The 24,439-nt window shown below is 41.1% G+C and overlaps 1 protein-coding gene across 1 annotated transcript; it reads left to right on the forward strand.

The window, feature by feature from the left end:
- The first annotated feature begins 1,391 nt into the window (after nt 1–1,391).
- Osi3 (Osiris 3) lies at nt 1,392–20,778 on the forward strand. The gene is made up of 2 exons (XM_068228749.1): nt 1,392–2,262; nt 20,420–20,778. Exons 1-2 carry the CDS (start codon nt 1,392–1,394, stop codon nt 20,767–20,769), a joined length of 1,221 nt encoding a protein of 406 aa, XP_068084850.1. The 3' UTR covers nt 20,770–20,778.
- Nucleotides 20,779–24,439: the final 3,661 nt, after the last annotated feature.

Below are 24,439 nucleotides of genomic sequence, written 5' to 3' on the forward strand. Positions count from 1 at the left end.
TTGACGCAAACAGGTTGACCAAACAGATCGTTCACTTGTTTGGTTGAAAACCTAAAACCACGATGCCTTGGTTTAGAAACACCAGACACACCAAGGAAGACCTTCAAGTGCTACAGATCAAATCGGAAGACGCCTTTGAGAGAAGTATTTTCCGAAAGGAGATAGTGGCGAATGAGCTACAGTAAACCGAGACGAACAACGAAAAAGAAGACACGGTGTCCCTTGGACAGAGGAATGCAAGCAGGCCCAACTCAGAAAGAATGAGTGAATTCTGGATTCGAAAGAAAGTAAAGTTCACTGACAAATGTAACAAGACTTAACGTGGTCTTTGATTGCCCCAAGGAATAATAATAATAATAATAATAATAATAATAATAATAATAATAATAATAATAATAATAATAATATCTTGGCACGTTCATGTGTGTTGGTGCAGAAATACTTTACTGATCGAGTATAGTTGTGGGGTACGTAGCTCTCAGCTTCCATTCGGGAGACTGTGTGTTCGAACCCCACTTGCGACAGCCCTGAAAGTGGTTTTCCCTGGTTTGCCATATTCACACCAGGGAAATACTGGAGTTATACCTTAATTAAGGCTACGGCCGTTTCCTTCCATGTCCTGGTCCAGTTCCATCACATAACACCTCTCAATGTCGGTGTGACGTGATACGAATAGAAGAAAAAAGGAAATGGTAGGAGTCCATATAACAATGTTTACTGTATTTAGGCAGTAGACCTCGCTAATGATGCACTGAAGCGGGTGGTCATTTATTTAATCTGTTGATGTGACTTTATTGAAAGAGTAACTTTCTCGTGTGGCAAAAAATAACAAAAATGACGTGCTGGACTTGATGGGTCTGAATCCCGCGGGGTGAAGCAATCAAGAGTGTCCTAGCCCTCAGGAAATGTACGCTCTCTGCGTGTACAGATACTGACATAGCGAACCCTGCCGGCTAAGAGAGAGAAAGAAACACATCAAATATCTTGTAATTAGACACTGCGAACCTCACATGGTGTCCAGTCAACCTACTTTGTTTGCTTCAGAATCCGGTCTGCACTTGAATTCGAAAATGAGGTGAAAGAAGGTTAAGGAAAAAAGAGGGGAAAAGGAACCGGCTTCCGCACCTGTATCAATTTTTTTGTATTCCGACCTTGCCCAGTATGTTCGCGACACATATCACACACACACACACTTACGCAACATTAGGCCGACCTGCTCTCTGGCTTAGTGGGACCAGCCATTCGTACCGGTTTCAACATCTCCCTCCCCCTGATCAGCTCTTCCTAGTTCCCCTCCCCTACCTCGCATAAAAGCTGGGTTCTCGCGTACATTTGCAGCATTAATACATAAACTCAGGTCCGTTTTGGTGTGTATTAACAGTGAAGACAAAATGCTGAGAAACAGTCTCAAGTTTGTCTTAGTGTTTCTTCTTGCCTTGCGGGCGCAGTGCGGGCCACTATCTGCGGAGTCGCCGACTGTCAGTGATGTTCGAATCAAAGAAGTGTCTCAGGAGGAGGGTAAAATACCTGTCATTGTTATTTCTTCGGGGGAGCAACCTGTACTGGAGGTGAAGAAAGAAGACAATGGAGCGTCCGTTGTCCCTAAAACTGAAGAGAAAGTAACTGTGGAGAAAATAAGCGAGGCGCAAGTAATGCAGGATGTGAAGAAAGAAGAAAATGAAGGGTCCGTTGTCCCTAAAATTGAAGAGAAAGTAACTGTGGAGAAAATAAGTGAGGCACCAGTAATGAAGGATGAAGGAGCAGAAAAGGATAAAGTTACTTCTCCTGAACCTGAAAGAGTTGCTAGAAATATGGATAATGATGATAACGAGGCCAATAATAACATCCAGACACCCAGCGAGCGAGAAGCAGCTTTAATACAGAAACTGAACACGAAATGCAGTGCTCGGGAAATTTCCTCGTGTATTATGTTGAAGATGGTGACTTACATGAACAAGCTCCTGAAGAAAGCCTCCATTCAAGTGGCTGATGGACTTGAAATACGCCAGACTTCCGCTGTTGTGGAGGAGTTCCGCGAGGTGACCGGAAGAGGCATCGGCGACGAAGACGAAGAGGACGGTGTGACAGACTTGAGCCAGTTTATCACAGACAAGTTGTGGGCTTTCGTTCGTAGCCGCAGTCTGCGATGGAGCGTCTTCCCCGAGGCTGACGTCGTCTTATCTGCTAGTCCAGACGACGAGGGCACTCTCAACCTGGGCATGTCAATCAAAGCCGGCAGAGCTCTTGGAACAGGTAAGCGAAGTTTTAAAACCTATCTATCTATCTATCTATCTATCTATCTATCTATCTATCTATCTATCTATCTATCTATCTATCTATCTATCTATCTATCTATCTATCTATCTATCTATCTAATTAATTAATATATCTGTCTATCTATCTTTGGATCCTGGAGATAGTGGGTTCGATCCCCACTGTCGGCAGCTCTGAAAGAGGTTTTTCGTGGTTTACCATTTTCACACCAGGCACATTCTGGGATTGTACCTTAATTAAGGCCACGGCTGCTTCGTTCCCACTCCTAAGTCTTTCCTATCCCATCATCGCCATAAGACCTACCTGTGTCGCTGCGACGTAAAACAAAAAATCTATGTATCTATCTATCTATTTATTTGTTTCTATCTATCTAATTTAACAATCTATTTGTATCTATCTATCTGCACGTATCATTTAACTTCGAGACTGTTTTATTGGAACGTGATGTAATTGTGTGTGAATTTAATGAAGAGTGAATTTGTCGTGAATACTACAGTATAACTGTCAATGCCTTTGTAGGTGACGGCACGATTGCTCTAAGAGACGGTTGATGTACACCCGATAGCGGGATAGATATCTGTTGAAGCGATAGAAGCATGTAAAGAAGAGCGTATATGAGTCATTGGAAAAACCAAAAAAAAAAAATAGAGTATGTTTCCAGTCTATAGGATCATCACCAAGATTACTTCATTCGAGAACTGGAAAAAATCCTAAGGAAAACATCACTATTGGTTCTGGGTGATTAGTGTTACGGAAACGTTGCAAACTATGGGATGGGAAGATTTCGGAGTGAGGAAATGAGCTGCTCGACTAAGCGGTATGTTCCGAGCTGTCATTGCAGAGATGGCGTGAAATGACATTAGTAGACGAATAAGTTTGAGTGGTGTACTTAAAAGTAGGAAAGATCACAATATGAAGATAAAGTTGGAATTCAAGAGACTAATTAAGGCATATAGTCTTTTATAGGAAAAGGATTTAATGATTGGAATGATTTACTAAAGGAGAGGTTCGATAAATTTTCAACTCTTTGAAATTATAGAATTACACGGAAACAATCAATAGGGAATCTGCCACGTGGGCGACTGCCCTAATTGCAGATCACTGGCGATGCTTGATTGATTGATTGATTGATTGATTGATTGATTTATTGATTGATTGATTGAAGAACGGTAGAACAGCTGGTATACGGGAGCAAACATTCCAAATGTGAAGTACTACAGTAACAAAACTATAATAATAATAATAATAATAATAATAATAATAATAATAATAATAATAATAATAATAATAATAATAATAATAATAATGTTACTGACTTAACGTCCCACTGACTACATTTTACAGTTTCCGGAGACGCCGAGCGTAACTTGTGAATCAGAGGTTTTCTGATACATTCGGCTCTGCTGATACTTAGTTCTGCCAAACTCGTCCTTTCATCTCATTTCGGTCCTACCCGTATAGTTCAGCACCTGTTCTACGCATGTTATTCATTCCGCGGCCTACTGTGTACTAATGAAGTTCTCGGAGGTGCCAAGCTGCCGGAAATTTTGCCCCGCGGAAGTTCTGTAACGCCGAGGATGGCGTATTTGAGCACCTTCAAATTCCATCAGCGCACCAACATGGGCTGAGGAAACCAGGGCTCCACCTCCGAGTGGCTTGCTCTCACTCACGTTGACATTTCCATTAAATTTTAGCCTATATTACATTCGTGGAGGGTTCGAACACCGGATAGTTGAGTGGCGTCATCATCTGTCTCTCATCAAGCCGCTTGTGGTTCAAATCCCGACTAAGGAATGCTGAATTATTAAAATGAAACGTTAGGATGCTGTAGTTGTGACTCCACATAAATCTGGACATTCCGTGACTATTATCACGATATCAAAAGACACGCAAAACTGCATTCTTGTTTGTTTGTTATTCCTGTTTCTCCTTCTATTTATATTATACGGGATGATAATCTTGAAGTTTCACCCTTTAAAATAACAACAACAACAACAACAACCTTCACCAACACCATTGCAATAGAATCTTAATTAAACCTCTGTCGATAGGTGGTTCTGCAGATTTTTCTTCGTTATATAGCGAGCATAACTTTTGAAGAGGTACGTGGTAATATACATAAATTTTTCACATAAATACGTTTTATGGCTGAGTGTCATCCGAAAATTTGTGTAACTTAACGTGATAAAATGTGTGACGGAAGTGTAACCGTAGCAGCCGTGCAGGCAGTGATATAATGTATGGGTGGATGGTCGGACAGTTTTACCTAGCAACCGTGCAGGTACTGAAACAGTATAAGGTATGGATGGATGGCCAGACAATGCTACCTAGCAACCGTGCAGGCGGTGGTGTAAGGTATGGATGGATAGCCAGACAATTTTATCTAGCCACCGTGTAGGCTGTGATGTAAGGTACGGATGGATAGCCGGAAATGTTACCTAGCAACCGTGTAGGCGGTGGTGTAAGGTATGAATGGACAGTCAGACAATGTTATCTAGCCACCGTGGAGGCTGTGATGTAAGTTATGGATGGATAGCCGGACAATGTTATCTAGCCACCGTGGAGGCTGTAATGTAAGGTATGGATGGATAGCTAGACAATGTTATCTAGCCACCGTGGAGGCTGTGATGTAAGGTATGGATGGATAGCCGGACAATGTTACCTAGCAACCGTGTAGGCGGTGGTGTAAGGTATGGATGGATAGCCAGACAATGTTATCTACATAGCCAGACAATGTTACCTAGCAACCGTGCAGGCTTTGTCTTATGGCTGGTGGGCATCTTAAATTAGCAGCGGTTGATGGATGCCATGACCGAGAGACATATTTATGATTATTTGATTTTTGCAAAGGGATTTTTTTTTTACCTGTCAACAATGTTCTACCCATGTGGGTGGGGGCGGTTGAATGACGTCCACTGCAACCTCTGCGTATCGTAAGAGGCAACTAAGAGGGGGATCAGGGGCTTTCAACTTTTGAGGGTGGTTTGGCGACCACATTCTCTAGCTGAATCTGGCATTTCTGACACTTACTTTTGATAGGCTCCTCACTTTCATGTTCCTTTCCGACTTCCCTTGGTCGGCTCGTGTCCTTTTCCGGGTTCGTTATTGGGTTTACGAGGCCTAGAGAGTCCTTCATTTCCACTCCCTTCGTGACCGTCCCCTTTCTTTTTCCGATGATTTCATTCTTCGAAGGTTCGAACCTGTTCCATTTTCCCTCTGATTAATGTTAATAGAGGATGGTTGCCAAGTTGTACAAAACAGAAATCACCACCACCTCCTGTCAACAATTTAACATCTGATGGACAAAAATAATTAATGACTTCATCTCATACCCAATGTCTAAGTATTGTATTTATCAAGTCGTGGCAGTAGAAATAAACATAAATGAACCAAAATCTCACAGCTGATAGCGTATATTGGTCTTTCTCTAAATAACCGACAGCAACCAGAAACTTTCATAGCGATCTGCTGTTGCTAATCTCTCGTAAATGGTACAATTAATCCTAATTTTTCGCCTAACCGTTCGTTATAGTTAGTCAACAATAATGCCGCGTGGCTTCCATGCAAGTCTCTCGCATTGACGCCCTGCAGCGACTTGCGGGCATGCGTTTACCAATTCAAACGATTAATGGAAGTTGTATTTTATCTGCATCATTAGTTGCATCTTGAGTCCAGCTCCTTGACTTACCTTCGGTTCAGAGGTCAAGGGTTCGGTTCCCGGCCACTCTGTGGACTTTAACTATTTATAGGGGACTGGGTATTTGTGTTCCTCTTCATCTACTATAAGAGGAATATGAAAAAGAATTAGTTGCTTCAGGAGATCGTCAGTTACCGGACGAAATCTTGTAATGTGAATTTATAGGCTACATCATGAAGTTCGCGATGATTTTTTTTATACTTGATGATGATGCATTAAACTTATGAAATACTAAATACTGTTTAGCAACTTAATTTTTCTGTGAATTGTATAACAAGTATTATTTCTTTTATATTTTGGATCAAAAATTAAAGGACAAGTAATAACTCGAAAGTTGAAGGTTACCATCACTCTTTGCCAGATAAATCTCAATAAACCTGAATAATAATACTAATAATAATGATAACAACAACTAAGTTTTTAAAATTTGCTTTACGTCGCACGGACACAGATAGGTCTTATGGCGACGATGGGATAGGAAAAGGCCAGGATTGGGAAGGTAGCGGCAGTGGCCTTAGTTGAGATACAGCCCCAGCATTTGCCTGGTATGAAAATGGGAAGCCATGGAGAAACAAGAACCATCTTCAGGGCTACCGACGGTGGAATTCAAACCCACCATATCCATATGCAAGCTTACAGCTAAGCGATCCTAACCGCATGGCCACCTCGCTCGGCCAAACCTGTTAGTAATTTCGCAAACATGTCTAACACAGTTAGTCAGAAAGTTTTTGTGGACTGGAAATAAAATCAGTTTCTTTCATTTGTCTGAGGTTCAACCTTGGCTTTTGCAACGTGAAACTGATTGAGGTACGAAGTCCCTATCATGAATGGTGTGAAAGTGTCGGATGGACAGTAGGCTTCACAGACTGGTATGTGATAGTACCTTCTGGCTCAGTGAGGAAAGCAAAGGGAAAGAATCCCACTCCTCATTTTCCTAGTCCAGTGATGCCTACGCTATCTACGACAGGTGGAGATTTTGGGGATACAACCCGCCTTCGCGTCGAGCACTCAACATGATCTGAAGGTTTCTGAAATAGTGAAAGGTAAACGCTCGGCACTAAGTGTGTGGGCTAGGTAAATCTCGTGGCCAGGGTTCTTTCGAGAATTGAAAGCCATGTTTGTAATCTTTTCCTTTTCCTGAGGGGAATGGAACCCATATCCTTCCAGTTGTGCCGAACACTCGACCTACGTAGCCTCGTGAAGGTACATTTATCTTCCACCGTGGGTAATGAGGAGATATTCTTCTTACGTCACTTTAGCCACTCTGTGGTGGGATCGTGGGTGCGAACTCTGTCGACCAGTTTTACGGCAGAATGCCATTCCTGATGGTAACCAATGTGGAGGGATGTGATTATTGATAGTGCGGTGTGTTGCATGTTTGAAAGGGAGCGACACACATAATAACCAAGTCCTCCAGTCTGAGGAATTAACCAGACACTGTCAGCCTTCGAACGCGGGACCGTCTCAAACGAAGGTCGAACGCTGAACATTCAACCAAGAGGCCGGACGATTTTAGTAAATACTAGCTAAAGTGCCGGTTCTTCGTACGGCTTTATGAGCAAGGATTTAAGTGATTAAATTAAGGTGGCCCGCACGTGTACAGTATGTGTGTCTTACAACTCGGTGTTATAGACAGTATGTACGATCTTCTTCTTCTTATTGTTTGCTTGACGTCACACCGACGCAGAGAGGTATTATGGCGACGATGGGATATGAGAGGCCTTGGAGTGGGATGGAAGCGGCCGTGGCCTTAATTAAGGTACAGTTCCATCATTTTCCTGGTGTGAAAATGGGAAACCACGGAAAACCATCTTCAGGCCTACCGACACCGGGGGTTCGAACCCACTATCTACCGGATGTAAGCTCACATCTGTGGGCCCCTAACCGCACGGCCAACTTGCCCGGTTAACGGATGAGTACTGTATAGTACAATTTGCAAAATAAAACACAGGACAATACTGTAGAGCTTCTTTTAATTAGCAGGCTTGAAATTCAATTCAAAGAACCACTGATTTTATTGTGTATAAAGTACACAATAGCTCATACTTTTCATTTCCGGCAGTATTAGTGTACTTTTGAAGTACTGTACACCCACCCCGTAGATTGGACACCCTACTACAATAGACACATTTTTAACGAACCGTGGGTGTCCAAATTAGAGGGGTTTCACTTTAGTATATAGATATAGAGAATATGATTATTTGGCTAATATTGAACGAAGTGTTAGATGATGATTCAGGTATCTTCTTTAACAGAGTCTTTGATGCATAAAGAGCTGTGTTCTAAGATGTAGTCAATACAGGTTTTACTAGACTGGACCGCGCCCTGTTTACTACGTGGTACGTGGCTCTGAAATACGATCAGACGCCACAAAAAGGGAACTTGCTCCACATGTGCGACCTGGTCAGTCTTGCTGCTGACGGGCATGTAATTTGGTGAAACCTGTATTTATTTGGAACATACTAGCAGCCAAGTTCACGAGCACGCCCAGAACTACTTTCTGTACATCATTTGCCATTGAAAATAGGCTACGTTACGAGAGCGGATATTCCTCTTCACGACTTGTTTTCTTTGCTCAATCACCATTGATCTGCATTTAGAGCTGTAGCCCACGTGCCAGATTCCCTATCAATATTGTTTAACAAGTCTTTTCTTAAATACCGAGCTCGATAGGTGCTGTCGCTTAAGTGCGGTCAGTACCCAGTATTCGGGTGATAGTAAGTTCGAACTCCACTGTCGGCAGCCCTGAAGATGGTTTTCCGTGGTTTCACATTTCCACACCAGGCAAATGCTGGGGCTGTACCTTAATTAAGGCCACGGCTGCTTCCTTCCCAGTCCTAGCCCTTTCCTCTCCCATCGTCGCCATAAGATATATCTGTGTCGGTGCGGCGTAAAGCAACTAGCACTTTTCTTAAATATTTAAATATTTTCAAACAATTTGGAAATTTAATGAACATTTTCCTTGATAAAATATTCCAATCCCTTACTCCTCGTCCTATAAATGAATATTTGCCCAAATTTCTTTTCTTGAATTCTTTTCTACGTTTAAAAGCTCCATTGAAGCCTATTCGTCTACTAATGTAATTATAATTACACACCATCTCTCCACTGACAGCTCGGAACATACCACTTAGTCGAGCATCTCGTCTCCTTATTTCCAAGTCTTACCAGCCCAAAGTTTACAACATTTTTCCTTCCCTCTTTCCTTCACTGAATTTCATTGAATGCATAGCTCAGTAGTAAGCTGTGAACTTCAATAGTAGCGCTATCTAGAGGAAATAGTGATAGCAGGAGAGACAAAAGGCACATCAGGTGGTGGCGATAGTGATTACTGTTTTAAGAGGAAGTACAACTAGGCAACTAACCTCTACGAACACTAATCAGAAGGAAAACAAATGGAAGGGGTCCGACACTTCAAAAATGAAGATATCGGCTAAAGAAACACTAGGGCCAAGAAGGGCGCGAAAATGAACGTCTCCGTAGCCCTCGAACCTAATATCGTCGGAGTCGGAAAAGAGCAAGCGTTGTGCAAGGGAAGTCGGATTGGATAAATGAGAGTGAGGAGCTTGTCACAAGTAAGTGGAAGCAATGCCAGGACACAGCTATGGCCTCGTCGTTGCCAACCCACGCACCCAAGTTAAGAGCCACTGGGGCCCTTCTTAGTGGCCTCATACGACAGACAGGCAATACCTGGATGTTATTCTACCGCCCCCACCCACTACCCAAGGCAGAGAGCCTGGCTATACGGCAAGAGAAATAAAAATTTAGGAGGTTAGGATTGAAATGAAAGAAATAGAAATGAAAAACGAAAGAGCACATACACCTCTCAGGCAACTCGCGGAACACCTTGTCAGTCTGGCTGTACACGAAGTCAATCCAGCATGAGTAACCCTAAGCTTGCACAGCCCTCGGGATCAACAAGTACATCACCTCAGTGTAGTGTTATTCTTGATAAGTGTTTCCCTCTAACCCGACACACTTCCTCCACTTATGACTTTAGGATGTCGTCATTACGTTGTGGCTTACCTGCTGGCTTTCTACCTGATCGACCGAGGTTGAAATTTTCACCTAAAAACCATGTGGTGTCAAAAGGGAATCTAGCTTTTTAGGCAGGTGTTTCCAGCGACTCCAGAAATACCTCGGATAAGCTGAAGAACGTTATTATTTAGTTATGGCATACGATCACAGTTTGAGATATCAAGGAAAGAATAATTATAAAATAAAATACAAATGCAGCATTTTTAAGGGTATGAAATGTTAAAGTTATCGCAAACAAATTAGACTGCTTGATCGGTTGCCATGGAAAAATGTGACCATTTCCCTCTGTAGTCTTAAGAGCCTTTTGTTACATGGTGGGTGGTTTCCCTGTCAGATTGATGGTCACATTTAGTAAATAGTATTCTTTCCCACTTGTGGAAAGTATCTGATTACCTGCCGTGGACAGTGCACTTCCTGAGTACGGGCAGTATCATTTGATTTCCTTGTGGTCAGGGCAGATATCAACGGTTTGGAGGGCAGGTTGACAGGTTTGCTTCCAGGAATTAGTTGCAATGAACTCTGCCACGATTAACTCATTAGCGGTCATCTGCGGTTGAAACACTCTTTTTAAGTCTCCCATACTGCTGTAAGAACTTTGATACTGTCAACTATTTTCTTGCACTTCTTCAGTATACTCTCTGGGCAATGAGGATTCTGTTGTGGAATCTGGTTGAATGCTTCTTTCCCCATGTGTGATACCTGTATTAAAGTTAACGTCAAACGTCGCGTACGTCTGAAGGCAAAGAGTCATAATGATGTCAATACCGGGAAGGCGCACAAATCCAATGAAAATCCAGACCATGGTTGGCTGCCGAAATGACCTTCGTCGTAATTTGAACCAAAGAAGCTATTACCACGATATCATTCCAAACTGTGTCGACCTATCTTTGCCTTACCGCCCGGCTCGATGGCTAAATGGTTAGCGTGCTGGCCTTTGGCCACAGGGGTCCTGAGTTCAATTCCCGGTAGGGCCGGGAATTTTAACCATCATGGGTTAATTTCGCTGGCACGATGGCTGGGTGTATGTGTCGTCTTCATCATCATTTCATCTTCATCACGACGCGCAGGTCGCCTACAGGAGTCAAATAAAAAGACCTGCACCTGGCGAGCGAAACATGTCCTCGGACACTCCCGGCACTAACAGCCATAAGCCAATTTCTTGTCTTACCGTCCCTTTTTCTTACCGAGACCATTATTCTCCATGGTAATTTACCATCTCCATTCACCTCGCATAACCTTGCCATCGAAACCGGTTTATACACACAGCCAGCTCATTGCCAGCAGTCTATCCTTCTACCATAGTTCCCATCTACTTGAACCAGCAATCATTTTCGCAGCTGACATGTCCATAGTTACAACTTTTGTATTTGTGTGTCCACCCATCTTTCACTCCTATACAGCAGAGTCGTTCTAAAGCAGACCGATGTTAAGACTATTTCCTCACCTCTTTCTTACAGAATACCAACTGCGATCTCACTGCATTCGTTTTGTTGCACAGAGATTCGAATTCACTGAGTGTATTTATCGAGCACTCTCAGAATATCTTAGCAACTTAAACATACACAGCCTACCATTTCATTTGAAACACTGATTAACAAGGTCAAGTCTAGGTTTAGGCATGGAAGACCTGGGCATAAGAAAATTTGTATTAGAATGATGATTGTGAGCCCTGAAGCCGAGAAAATAAGGGTCCAGGTGTAGCCTATAATAATTCTCTGTTACAAGACCAGTCGTCATCATTACGAAAATGATGTGCTAGTGATAGCGTGCACCTTGAGGTCGTCTCATTTGAAGAAGCCAGTACTTATTAGGAACACACTCATGTCGGTAACTCCTCATCAAGCTGGCTTACTTGTGAACACGAGTCAGACCTAATTTCATAATACAAGTGGAGAGGATCATAAACAATATTTACAGTTAAATGGCCTCTGTTAGACAGCATCATTTACGACTGTTATAGAAAACAATGCGCGACTTATTTTCTACTTGGTCGTGTTTTTCTTTGTTTTTTGTTTGTTTGTTTGTTTGTTTGTTTGATTCTTTCTTTCTTTCTTTCTTTCTTTCTTTCTTTCTTTCTTTCTTTCTTAATCTATTTACCCTCAAGAGTTGGTTTTCACAAGGACTCAGCGAGGGATACCAGCTCTACCACCTCAACGGCAGTGTCCTGGAGAGTGAGACGTTGGATCAGAAATACAACGGTGGAAGAGAACCAGTACCTCACCCTGTGGTCTCACCTGTTATGCTGAACAGAGGCCTTGTAAGGGGATGAGAAGATTGGAAGGGATAGACAAGGAAGAGGGAAGAAAGCGGCCATGGCCTTAAGTTAGGTACCATCCCGGCATTTTCCTGGAGCAGAAGTGGGAAACCACGGAAAACCACTTCGAAGATGATTGAGGAGGGAATCAAACCGAAATGGATGATTTCTTATTCCTCGCGAACCTAATACTGTCCGGGGGGGGGGGGGGGGAGAAAGAGAACTAGAGTTGACTGGACAAGTAGAAAAGAAGAATGCGTGAAGCCGTTAAGGTACTCTCAGTAAATCTAACATCGCGAAAATGTTCACATATCAGGGGAGCAGTTAATTTGTCTCTGTAAAGTGTTAGAAGTGAACGACACAGCGCAGTCTCATTTAAACACCTTTAAGTGACACCATCCTTAGAGGTGAAAGAACTCGACAACGTCTAATCGATTGGGTCGGCGGATGCAGAGTGGGTCACGGCCCACAAGAGGCCACGGCTGGTCCGTGGTCCGACAGCTTTGCACTCCGACCTGTCAACCGAGCAGAGGAGGTGTGGCCACAGCACTACCGTGGTTCTACGCCTCTGTATTCGCGAAACGGAGAGGAGCTGGTCCTCACCATCGGCTGTCCTGAGAATGGTTTACCGTGGTTTTCCATTCTCCTGCACTAACGTGACTGCCCGGACAGTTTCTAGTATAGGCCACGGCCGCCAACGCTCTACCTTCTCCGACACAAATCTCCCGGCCTGGGATACGGTGTCACCGTCTAAGAGGCCCGCCTCCCCCTTCAGGGGAGGAACGACAGCATTTGGTAATAGTAACCAATTACTCCACTATGATCGGTGGTTTTGCTGATGTAACCTATTCCTATTTGTTCAACAAAACGACAGAATTACACTCATCTGCTTCCTTCTACCATTCTCGATCTCTTTGAATGGCTTGCGAGTTGCAGTTTGTCCGTTTTGTAGATTCTTACTCTCGACAGTTTCATCTTATACGTAAAAACTTTTGAATTTGCCTACCTGGACTGCCATGGTATCTTGTTATTCCTCTTTCTTTCCGTTTTTCTTTTTCTTAGAGGCTTAATATATTAACCCAGGCTGAGTTAGATTCCCGACAGGGTCAGGGATTCTAATCGCGCCTGAATAACCTTCTAGCTCGGGGACTGGGTGTTTATGTTTGTTCCAACACTTCCTCTTCATATTCAGACGTCATACCACACTACCAACCATCACAGAAACACGCAATAGCAAATGATAATGTTATTTGCTTTACGTCCCACAAACTACTTTTACGGTTTTCGGAGACGCCGAGGTGCCAAAATTTAGTCCCGCAGGAGTTCTTTTACGTGCCAGTAAGTCTACCGACACGAGGCTGAGGTATTTGAGCACCTTTGTCCTCTTGAATTTCAACTTTATCTTCATATTATGAACTTTCCTAATTTTAAAAACTCCGCTCAAGGTTATTCGTCTACTAATGTCATTTCACGCCATCTCACCACTGACAGCTTGAAACATACAACATAGTCCAGCATCTCGTCTCCTTACTCCCAAGTCTTCCCAGCCCAAAGTTTGCAACACTACTCCTTTGTCGCTTCACCACTCAGAACATATCGTGCTGCTTTCATTTCGATCTTTTCCTGTTCTCGTATCAAGTAGTCCTGGTGAGGCTCTCATACACTGGAACTGTACTCTAATTGGGGTCTTACCAGAGTCTAATACGTCCTCTCCTTTACATTGTTACTTAGCAAAATCGTCTCCGTACAGGCCATGAAACTCAGGTATTTACAGTGTTTTCCATGAGGTACTGTCACTCCATCAACACAATAATTATTAAAACTGAGAGAACTTTTCCTCTTAGTGAAGCTTATAACCTTACTTTTCATCCCATTTAGAATAGAAATCAAACACGGAGAGACAAGCACTCTCTTGATACTAACAACATTCTGTCAGAGTGATGACTTTGTTAATATGACACATAAATGAGTACTAACCATCCATTATGCATGTAAATCAGGTGAACTGGATACCACGTTGTAGACAGTGAAACGTACTTTATGTTATGACCGTGTCACTTGATCTTGTTTATTATGTATTCTGTAGCCTTGTTTACATGGGCTCGAAAATGAACCTGTCAAGAAACAGAGGAATTTCCTTCGCCTTGAACTTCCGGACGACCTCTGTTATGCAAAACGCGCCTCGGGGAACATTGAGTCACGGACAAGGCTGCCGAGATGAAGGCTGAGTGCACTTGAAAGAGCTAAACCACCTGCCCATCAATTACTGGGTTTCCACACAGGCCACAGCTGAGCGCACAATAATAATAATAATAATAATAACAATGATAATAACAATCAAGGTGGATTTAGAGAGGGAAGATCTTGCTCCGAACAGATTTTCAACCTGAAATCTATAATTCGACACAGATTAATAAACTCCAAAGACATAGTTGTAACATTTATTGACTTTAAAAAAGCTTTTGACTCTGTTGATAGGGAAACCCTAGATGAAGTAATCCGTGACTTTGGAGTTAAGACTAAATTGGCAAACCTAATTCGTGAAACACTTACAGACACTATCTCGAAACTAAAATTAATGGGTGAAATATCTCGACCTTTCAAAATAAATACAGGTGTTAGGCAGGGCGATGGTCTATCTCCACTCCTTTTCAATTGTGTCATGGAGAAAATTGTAAGAATTTGGAATGAAAAACTGAAAGAATCCAAAATATTGCCACTCATGCTGGGGAAGAAGAACAAAGGTGTTGCAATAAATTGCCTAGCATTTGCAGATGACTTTGCCATACTTTCAGAAAGCCTCACAGATGCAGCAATGCAAGTCAATCTCCTTGAAAAGACAGCCAACAAGACAGGCTTGAGATTCTCTGCCGAGAAAACAAAATTTTTGACGAATATAAAAAGTGCCCCAAAGTTTTTGGTAACGGATATTGGTCAAATAGAAAAGGTAAAGAAATTCAAATATTTGGGTGAGACAATTCAAGACAATGGTTTAGAAAAATCTGCTAAGCTTGATAAATTAGAAATATTAGAAAAAGAATTATAAGGAAAATATTAGGTCCTCTAAGAATTGCAGAGTTTTGGAAATTAAGAAGCAACAATGAAATTTACCAGAACATAGAAAACATATCAGAAACAATAAGAAAAAGGAGATTGCTATTTCTTGGACACATTTACTGAATGGATGACAATAGACTAACTAAACGAATCTTCAAGCACCTTTGGGAAAAGAAATCAACTACCACCTGGATTCAAGAAGTCAAGAAAGACCTAGAAAGGAAAAACATACGAGAAGAACAATTATTGGAAAGAAATATTTTAGGAAGAAAGTCTTACAAATGGAAGGATTCCAAGGGAGGAAGGAAAAGAAAACAGGCACAAAGTGAATTGAAGACAGGAAAAAGAAGCACAGTGAAACAATGAAAGAATACTGAAAGAAAAGGAAAGAACAAGTAAGGAGGAAGAATTTAAATTGTAACGTGGTCCTTAGAAGGCCGGACCGCAAGAAGAAGAACAATAATAATTAGCATACACCCCTGCTTCAGACACCATCTGGAACAGGTTTACTACACAATTCAAATAATTATGGGAACATGTTTTTGAACGTAAGCCATGCTCCACAAAACAATACCTCACACCCAGGTACATTACCAACTAAACCTCAAAAGAGCATCGATGGATTCGAGTTCATTTTCAGAACATAAATGGAAATGTCCAAATAGGGGTGAAAACAAAGTGATTACAGTCCTCCAGGGTGGATTATTTTAATCACAGTTGGAGAGCTTCAGTATGGTGTATATCCTCCACGAGCATTTATCACAGTTTGCTCCGTATAAGTCAATAGACGTCATGTTACGGTATCAGGTTCCATTCTTCAATGAGAGCCTGTTCGAGGTCTTGGAGAGTCTGTATTGGAACAGGACGTCCACGAACACTTCTGTCAAGTCTATCCCACACATACTCGAAGGGATTACGGTCGGGGCTCACTGCTGGCCATTCCATTTCTTGAATGTCCATTCTCGCAAGACAGCTCTGGTGATGCGTGCTACTGTACATGAGCCCTGGTACTGTCGTGCACGAGTACGAATTCAGGGCCAACACCGTATGCAGCAACCAACACATGCTGTAGCAGTATCTGCTCGATGTACCCCGCAGCGGTAAGATTACCACGGACGACGACAAGATCCGTATGGCCATCAAAACTGATGCCACCGTACACTATCACAGAACCTTGTCCGAATTGGCCGCCTTCCTGGACAACATTTGGCATGTACTGCTCACCACGGCATCTTCATACATGTTGACGTTCATCACGCTGTGTCAGGGGAAATCTGGACTCGTCTGTGAACAACACAGGTCTCCATTGGCGAAGTTGCCAGTTGGCGTGGGTGCGGGCAAACAGAAGGCGAGCTGCGCGATGTCGCTGCGTAAACGGGGCACTCGAACAGGACGTCTGGGTCATCAGGACACTTCTCTTAACCTGTTCCTTACTGTCTGGTCAGACACAATAACTCCAGTGACCCTCCTGAGGTTTCGTTGCAGTTCTCTGGCAGTTGCTGAATGACGCCACAACGCACAGATGGTCAGATATTGGTCATCCTGTGGGGTTGTCATGCGTCCACGACGTTGTCCAACCCTCCTAGTGAACTGGCCTATCTCATTGTAGCGATCAAACAAGCGGTGAATAACTGACGGAGATACATTGAGATCCACAGCAACACGACGAAAAGTCCATCCTTCATAGATCAAAGTGATGGCCCTTGCGACTTGAACCTCGTTAAGATGTCTCATGGGATGTGCTGGTTGACGTACAACGTGCTCAAATGACCGCAGTAGTCTGTGTACTTCACAACGACACACGGACGCACCGCTATTCACTTTGTTTTGAGGGGTCACCTGACAGTTTAATGCATGGTTACGCCTTCAGATGGAGTATGACTTCGATTTGACATACCCTGAGTACCTATGTTGCACGACCGTTGGAACCCCATCTATCAAATTTACTTTCACATTACAAAACATGTTCCCCTAATTTTTTGAACTGTATATTATAGATATGGAATGAGTACTGGAGTAGGAAGATATAGATTGACAACAAGAAAAGGCACCAAAGGCCACATACCTGATCGACTTTACTTTCCAAGCTCCAGAAAACTTCTAGAAAATCTGACATTCAATAGACCTTAGGCTTGGATAGTAATCCCGCCTAAGGTAACCGAACACCGAAGACACCTGAACATTTCTGAACGATGATAAGAATAATTATTTTATTTTAAATTTTATGGCCTACATTGGACCAATCTAGTCAATTATACAAAGGAATTTTTGATTTCTTATCAGCCAAATATTTCTTTATTCTGAGAGATGCTGCCTTCCTTTCTTCAATTGAAAACACCTTAGACCTTATATTGTTCTTGGTTTGTAGCCTGGTGTGTGTGTATCTTAATATTGTCTGTTTTGTTTTATGATAAATTTTTGTTGTTTGTATTTCTTTAATATCAGCCTTAACTTTTTTACAATTTGCTTTACTCTGCACCGACACAGATAGGTCTTATGACGACGATGCGATAGGAAATGGCTAGTAGGAGGAAGGAAACGACCGTCGCCTTAACCAAGGTACAGCACCAGAATTTACCTGGTGTGAAAATGGGAAACCACGGAAACCACCTTCAGGGTTGCCGACAGTGGAGTTCGAACCCACTATCTCCCGAATACAAGTTTCCAGCAGCGCGACCCTAACCTCACGGTCACCTGCTCGGTTCATCCTTAATTTCCTCAATCCATTTAATTTTGGTCTAGCTATTCCGTAAATTTTAGTTATTCTTCCGCTAATTCTGGTGTCAGGTGTTCGGATGAGATGTCCAAAGATTGATATACGTTTTATCCCAATCGTGATCAATACCGATTCAATTTCCTTTTAAACTCTTTTGTATGATACTATCTTCCATTGACTATTAACTTGATATTGTTTATTTATGTATGTTGTAATTATTCTTATTTCTGTCTTAAGTACTTTGTCTATTTCATCTGTATTAGTAGCTTTAAAAATGGTTTCACTAGCATTTGTTATTTCTGACTCTGCGACGTTTATAATGTCTTTATTTTGCTGCTATCGATAAGCGTCTTTTTTGTTGTATGTAGTCTTGGTAATATAATTTACTTTGTTTAATTTAGTTATTCTGTCATGCCAAGCTGCTTTCTCATTAAGATTATAATTTCTACTGAATACTTAAATTTATCAGCACGTTTAAATTCTTATCCATCAATTCTTATTTTACTTACAAGAGGTTTATCTGTAAACATGATCTCAGATTTTTGAAGGATATTCGTGCTATTTCTTGTAGATATTGAATTTGATATCGAGTTTTCTGAATATTGTTGGACAATAGAGCAAGGTCATCAGCAAATCCTAAACAGTTCAAACAAAAATTTTGTTTGGAATTTCCAATTTTTATGTTCTTGGGGTTGAGCTTGTACCTTTCCCTCATTGTATGTTCTAATGCACAATTGTGATAAACAGTTTCCTGTCTTAAACCTCTTGTAATCAAAAATGGTTCAGAAGCGTCTCCTCTAAACTTTACTTTTAATTTGGTGTTAATTTGATTATGTTCTATCAGTTTAATTAATTTTGGATGGAGTCCACAATTCCGTAAACTTTTAAAAATTGATTGTCTATCTATACAATCATATGCCTTCTAAAAGCCAACAACTGTTATTAATGTAGGATTGTTTGGTTTTGTATAGTATGTCAGTATTAATTTTATAGTGATAATCTGTTCAGCATAATAATAATAATAATAATAATAATAATAATAATAATAATAATAATAATAATAATAATAATAATAATAATAATAATAATAATAATAATAATAATAATAATAATAATAATAATGCTTTAACGTCTGGCTTCATTTGATGATTTTCGGAGATGTCAACAATCCGGGAATATTTGTTCCGCAAAACATTGTTTATTACTGGCCACTGTAAACTTTGGCCAATTATTTCATAAGAGCATCAAAATTTTCGAATATATTTCAGGTATAATTTCAACGCCAATTCCTGCTTCATGTAATTTCTTTCAAGTACACCTGTAAGGGAACTGAACTCTCCTTGTTTGAAAATTGGTGAGATGGCCTTTACTATTCATCTATCTATCTATCTATCTATCTATCTATCTATCTATCTATCTATCTATCTATCTATCTATCTATCTATCTATCTATCTATCTATCTATCTATCTATCTATCTATCTATCTATCTATCGGAATGAGTGAAATACCGGTAAGCCATAAAATACCGGAACATCGGGTTGAGTGACCATAAAGTACTGTATGTTATTATGAAGTCATGATTAAGGACGTACATGTTATGTAAACTTACATTTCATGTCCATTTCTTGGACCTTCAGTTAGTGATTTTAGCCGCATGTGGCCAATTCTTGTGGTTTATGTTCGACTGCATTTGCAGTGCACATCTCCTCATTCACACACACAGGGTGTGTATTAACTTCTTCTATGTACCTTGTCAGGTTTCCCTGATGCTGGCTACCAATCTGGCAACTTCAGATCTGTTTAGAGCACATCTAGTATTTCCAGCTGAAATTGCCACTGGTATTCGGGCCAGGGTTCATTTTCACCCCCTTCCCCCAATGACCAGAAGCATAGCTATCACTGCTGCCACCAGTACCAATCCACCCATCTTTCCCAACTCTTCTTTTTTCTCCATACCATTCTTATAATTCTTCCCCTGCTTCCACTGCCACCTCCTGATGGCGGCCCGGTACTGTTCAACTCCCACCATACTTCACGGCACGCACTACGCTACACGTCCCCTCTCCCCGCTTGCTCAAGCTAGACTGGCACATCTAATATTTCCATTCTTCTGATCGAACTCTTGTCTAGTCCTTGTCCAGCTACGTTGTTCTCCTCTTTTCTTTTTCACTGAGACCATCCACTCGAGCCTGAAATATGACTTGCGACAAGTTATAACTACCCCCCCCCCCCCACACACACTTTCAATAAGAAACGGAGATAAGAGATGTTCAAACATTTCACCGTTCTTAAAATTTTACGCCTTACGTTAATTCGTAGGTGGGCTGTTACTTGAAACCTCTGTTGTTCAGAGTGATCATTTTTCTGATTGTGTGTTTCAGCTCGCAAGAAGAACAACTTCGGACCTCTGCTGGCCGCTGCTATCATGAAACTAGGTCTGATCGGTGGAATCGCCTTCAAGGCCTTGGCTCTTCTGGTGGGCAAGGCTCTCATCCTGAGTAAGATCGCTTTCCTCCTCGGTGCCATCCTCTGGCTGAAGAAGCTCTTCAGTCAACAACGTTACGTAAGCTACGAGGTGATAGCTCACCCACATCACAGTCACTCTCACACGTCCTCCGAGCATCATCCTATGGACTCGTACAGTGCAGGCTGGGGTCGGAACCTGGGGCTTACCGACGAGGCCGCTCACGCAATGGCCTACAAAGCGCATGCGCCCACCACCAAAGCGTAGGATACACTCTTTCAGGTGAGTAGCTGCGATGATTTTGTGATCACTGGAGTTTTAAATGTACTACGCGGCTTTGACGCTTGGTCGTCAGTGTTTCACTGTTCCATTCCCAGTTCAACCCTCTGTTTTTTTTTTGTGCTAGGGGCTTTACGTCGCACCGACACAGATAGGTCTTATGGCGACGATGGGATAGGAAAGGCCTAGGAGTTGGAAGGAAGCGGCCGTGGCCTTAATTAAGGTACAGCCCCAGCATTTGCCTGGTGAGAAAATGGGAAACCACGGAAAACCATCTTCAGGGCTGCCGATAGTGGGATTCGAACCTACTATCTCCCGGATGCAAGCTCACAGCCGCGCGCCTCTACGCGCACGGCCAACTCGCCCTGTCAACCCTCTGTTACCCTGCTTAAGCCAACATTCATTTCTGTCGAGACACAGTGTTTACAATTCTCTGGTTCTTCTGGCGTGGGCAACGATACTTTCATCAATCTTTCTCAATCTTATCGGATGCATGACAATATATAAGTGTCTTAGTTATGGACATTGCTAATAAAGCCATTCCTTATGCAGCCAGTGGTTGTTATAAATGGAGTGAAAGTATTCCTCGGAGAGTCGGTTGGTTTGACGTACAAACAGCGACAAGAAAATGGGGTCTAGAAATGCATAATTGCAGTCGAATACACGACATACTTTACAAGTCCCTAAAGATTAAGATAACAGTGCAGAGGGTTAAGTTCAATGAAGCTTGGTGGCCAAGCATTTGGTTCACCTCTACCGTTTCAGCGCCCAGGATAATACACATTAAAGTGCATGCGGGAAAGAATACTGAAATGTGCGTGAGCACCATTACGCATAAAGTGTTGAAGCCAGTAGTATGTCGTCCAAGTAATCAGGCAATGTGGTAAGCAAGAAATCTGAGTAGTTCTGTGCAGTAAGCGTATCCGGGAAGTACGCAGTGTCCCACCAAGTAATCATCAAGTAATCATAATTAGTCTTTCCAGTACTTCTAATTCATTCAGTTTGTAATACTAGACATTCACTCACGTGTAAGTGTTCCGGTTTGACAATTGTGTTGTAGTGTTGTATTTTGAGCTTTTTAGATAAACACCTTTTGTTGAGATATTTTTAGTTATTCCGTGTGCTCTTTCCATCTTGTGCATCCTTTCTTCTACAGCGGATTTTTCTAAACCGATTTTTTTGAGTTGTTTCTCCCAAATATTTAAATTTCTCTACCTTCCTTATTCGACCAATTTATATTATTATACATTCTGGAGCATTTTTTAAAATTTGTCTTTTGTCTACAGAAATTATTAAACCTGGTCTGTTGGCTATGACTTCCAAGAGTTTGACTTCCATCACTGTAAATGTCAGGCTTTCTGAAAATATGGCGAAATCATCTGAAAATTCTAGACATTTCATTTCAACACCTCTCTTCTTTCTTCCCGGTGTTATTGATTATACCTTGTTTCTTTCAGTTTTTCGTTCCAAATTCTTACTATTTTCTGCAGGACGCAGTTAAAGAGGAATGGAGATACTATAAATCATCACCTTCCCTTACACCCGTATTTATTCTGAATGGTTTAGATAGTTAACCCATAAATGTCCCTTTTGAAAATGTGTCTGTGAGGTTTTCACGGGTTAGGTTCACCAGTTTGGTTTTAACTGCAAATTTCCGGATTATTTAATCTAGAGTTTCCCTATGAACAGAGTCAAAAGCGATTTTAAAATCTATACGGTAAATGTTACTACTATGTCTTGGGAGTTCATTAATCTGTGACGGATTATGGACTTCAGTTTGAATATCTGTTCTGACCGAGATCTTCCCTTTCTAAATCCACTCTGATCTTAATTCAAATCACTGTCAAGAATTATTATTATTATTATTATTATTATTATTATTATTATTATTATTATTATTATTATTATTACGTTTATCGTTATGCCCTACTCAGGAGCACGGTTGAACTTGCTTAGCTGATGTGTTGGCGAAGCTCACTACTTCAGTTGTAACCATGACACCGACATAGATCGATATCCCCAATACTTTTAACTTGATAGCATGATAGAATCAACCTACAATATAACTACCCCAGGCCCTAGTAGACATTATTATTGTTATTATTATTATTATTAGTATTATCATTATCATCATAATTACCTTACTGAAACATTACTTGGGTAATTTTCCATTTATGATATTTCTTATTTGTTTCAGAATCGGTCGGTAAATTTATCTATTTAACGTAGCCATAAAGGCGTGATTCTGAAGAAGAGAACCTGTGGAAATCCAAAAGGACAGAGCTCAGACCTTCTCGGAGAAGAAACACGTTAAATTCCGTCCTCAGCTCGGAAGACATCGGTTGCTGAAAACACATGAAATATTTCCAGATTAATCCAAAGGTTAACTGTATACGTCATTATTTATTTTCCTGAAATATTAGAATATAATTAAGTTATTAATTAACAGTCAAATCAGTGTTCTGGTAACTAAGGACGGAATATTTGAGTGAATGTTCGATAAAACTGAATGCTTGTGAGAGAGTGAATGAGCCCGGAGTTAGTGTTCATTGCTGGTCTAAAGGGCAACTCCTTCGTACAGACCAAAGAAGTTACAAGGACTAACGACACGACGCAGACAAGCTGTACAAAAATGGCATTAAAGAGGAACTGATTGAATGAACTGCTAATATACACAGGACGGACTAGGCTTTACTCAGACCTCAGTACCATGTTGATGCTATATTCCTTGCAAATTATAGAAGTTCACAGATCAGGAATGTTTATTTTTATTTCTGTTAAAACAACTCAGGGGTTTCTGTAGTATAAATATATTTTTTTAATTTCATGTATATATTAAGTATTTATTAAAATATGTGAAAAATATCAGTGTGTTTTATTTTAATAACGTACATACATATTTTAACCGTTCGTGTGTGTGTGTGTGTGTGTGTGTGTGTGTGGCCCGAATAAAATGTTTTGTTTACGATTAAGCCTCGGCTGGTGTCAGCGGATTACAGGAGATTCCACTCATGGGCATAAGGGTAAATTAACTCATACATTAACGGAATGAGAAGAACGCAATATAATTTGAAAGGATACGCCACTATAATTAATCATCCATGCGAAATAAAATAATAATCAAAATCATTTAACAAATCAACATGATTGAAAATAATGAATATCATGCCGATCATCCTTTGTTGGTTTTCAATAAATCATAAACAGTCATCTGACTCTAATTTTCATAATTAAATTAAACACAACATTTTCTTTAAAATATCTGTCAATCACGTAATTAATTCTATAAATATTCACTTTGTTCATTCATTATTGTCACTTATTGGCCCAAAATTTGTCCCTCTGTATTCTATCTGTCATATTTCATCGTCCATCTATGTATCAACCTAAGTACAACTTTAATATCTTAACGATCCGGTCTTCACAATATTGTATACCATAATGTAATCCAAAGTGACTAGACAGTTTTAATGAATAAATCAATTATGGTAACAACAGCACACATCTGGAACCTTCTGCTCCACCGTACCTAAAAACGTCTAACTACTAACATAATTAGTGTATGTTGTTTAGTCTTCAGCCCGAAGGCTGCTTGGATCCTCAACAGCTCCGCTATCAGCTGTCATAAATGGCCTAGGCATCACTGAAGAGGTGTACT

This window comes from Anabrus simplex, chromosome 7 (genome assembly GCF_040414725.1).
Source record: "Anabrus simplex isolate iqAnaSimp1 chromosome 7, ASM4041472v1, whole genome shotgun sequence".
Classification (NCBI taxonomy): domain Eukaryota; kingdom Metazoa; phylum Arthropoda; class Insecta; order Orthoptera; family Tettigoniidae; genus Anabrus; species Anabrus simplex.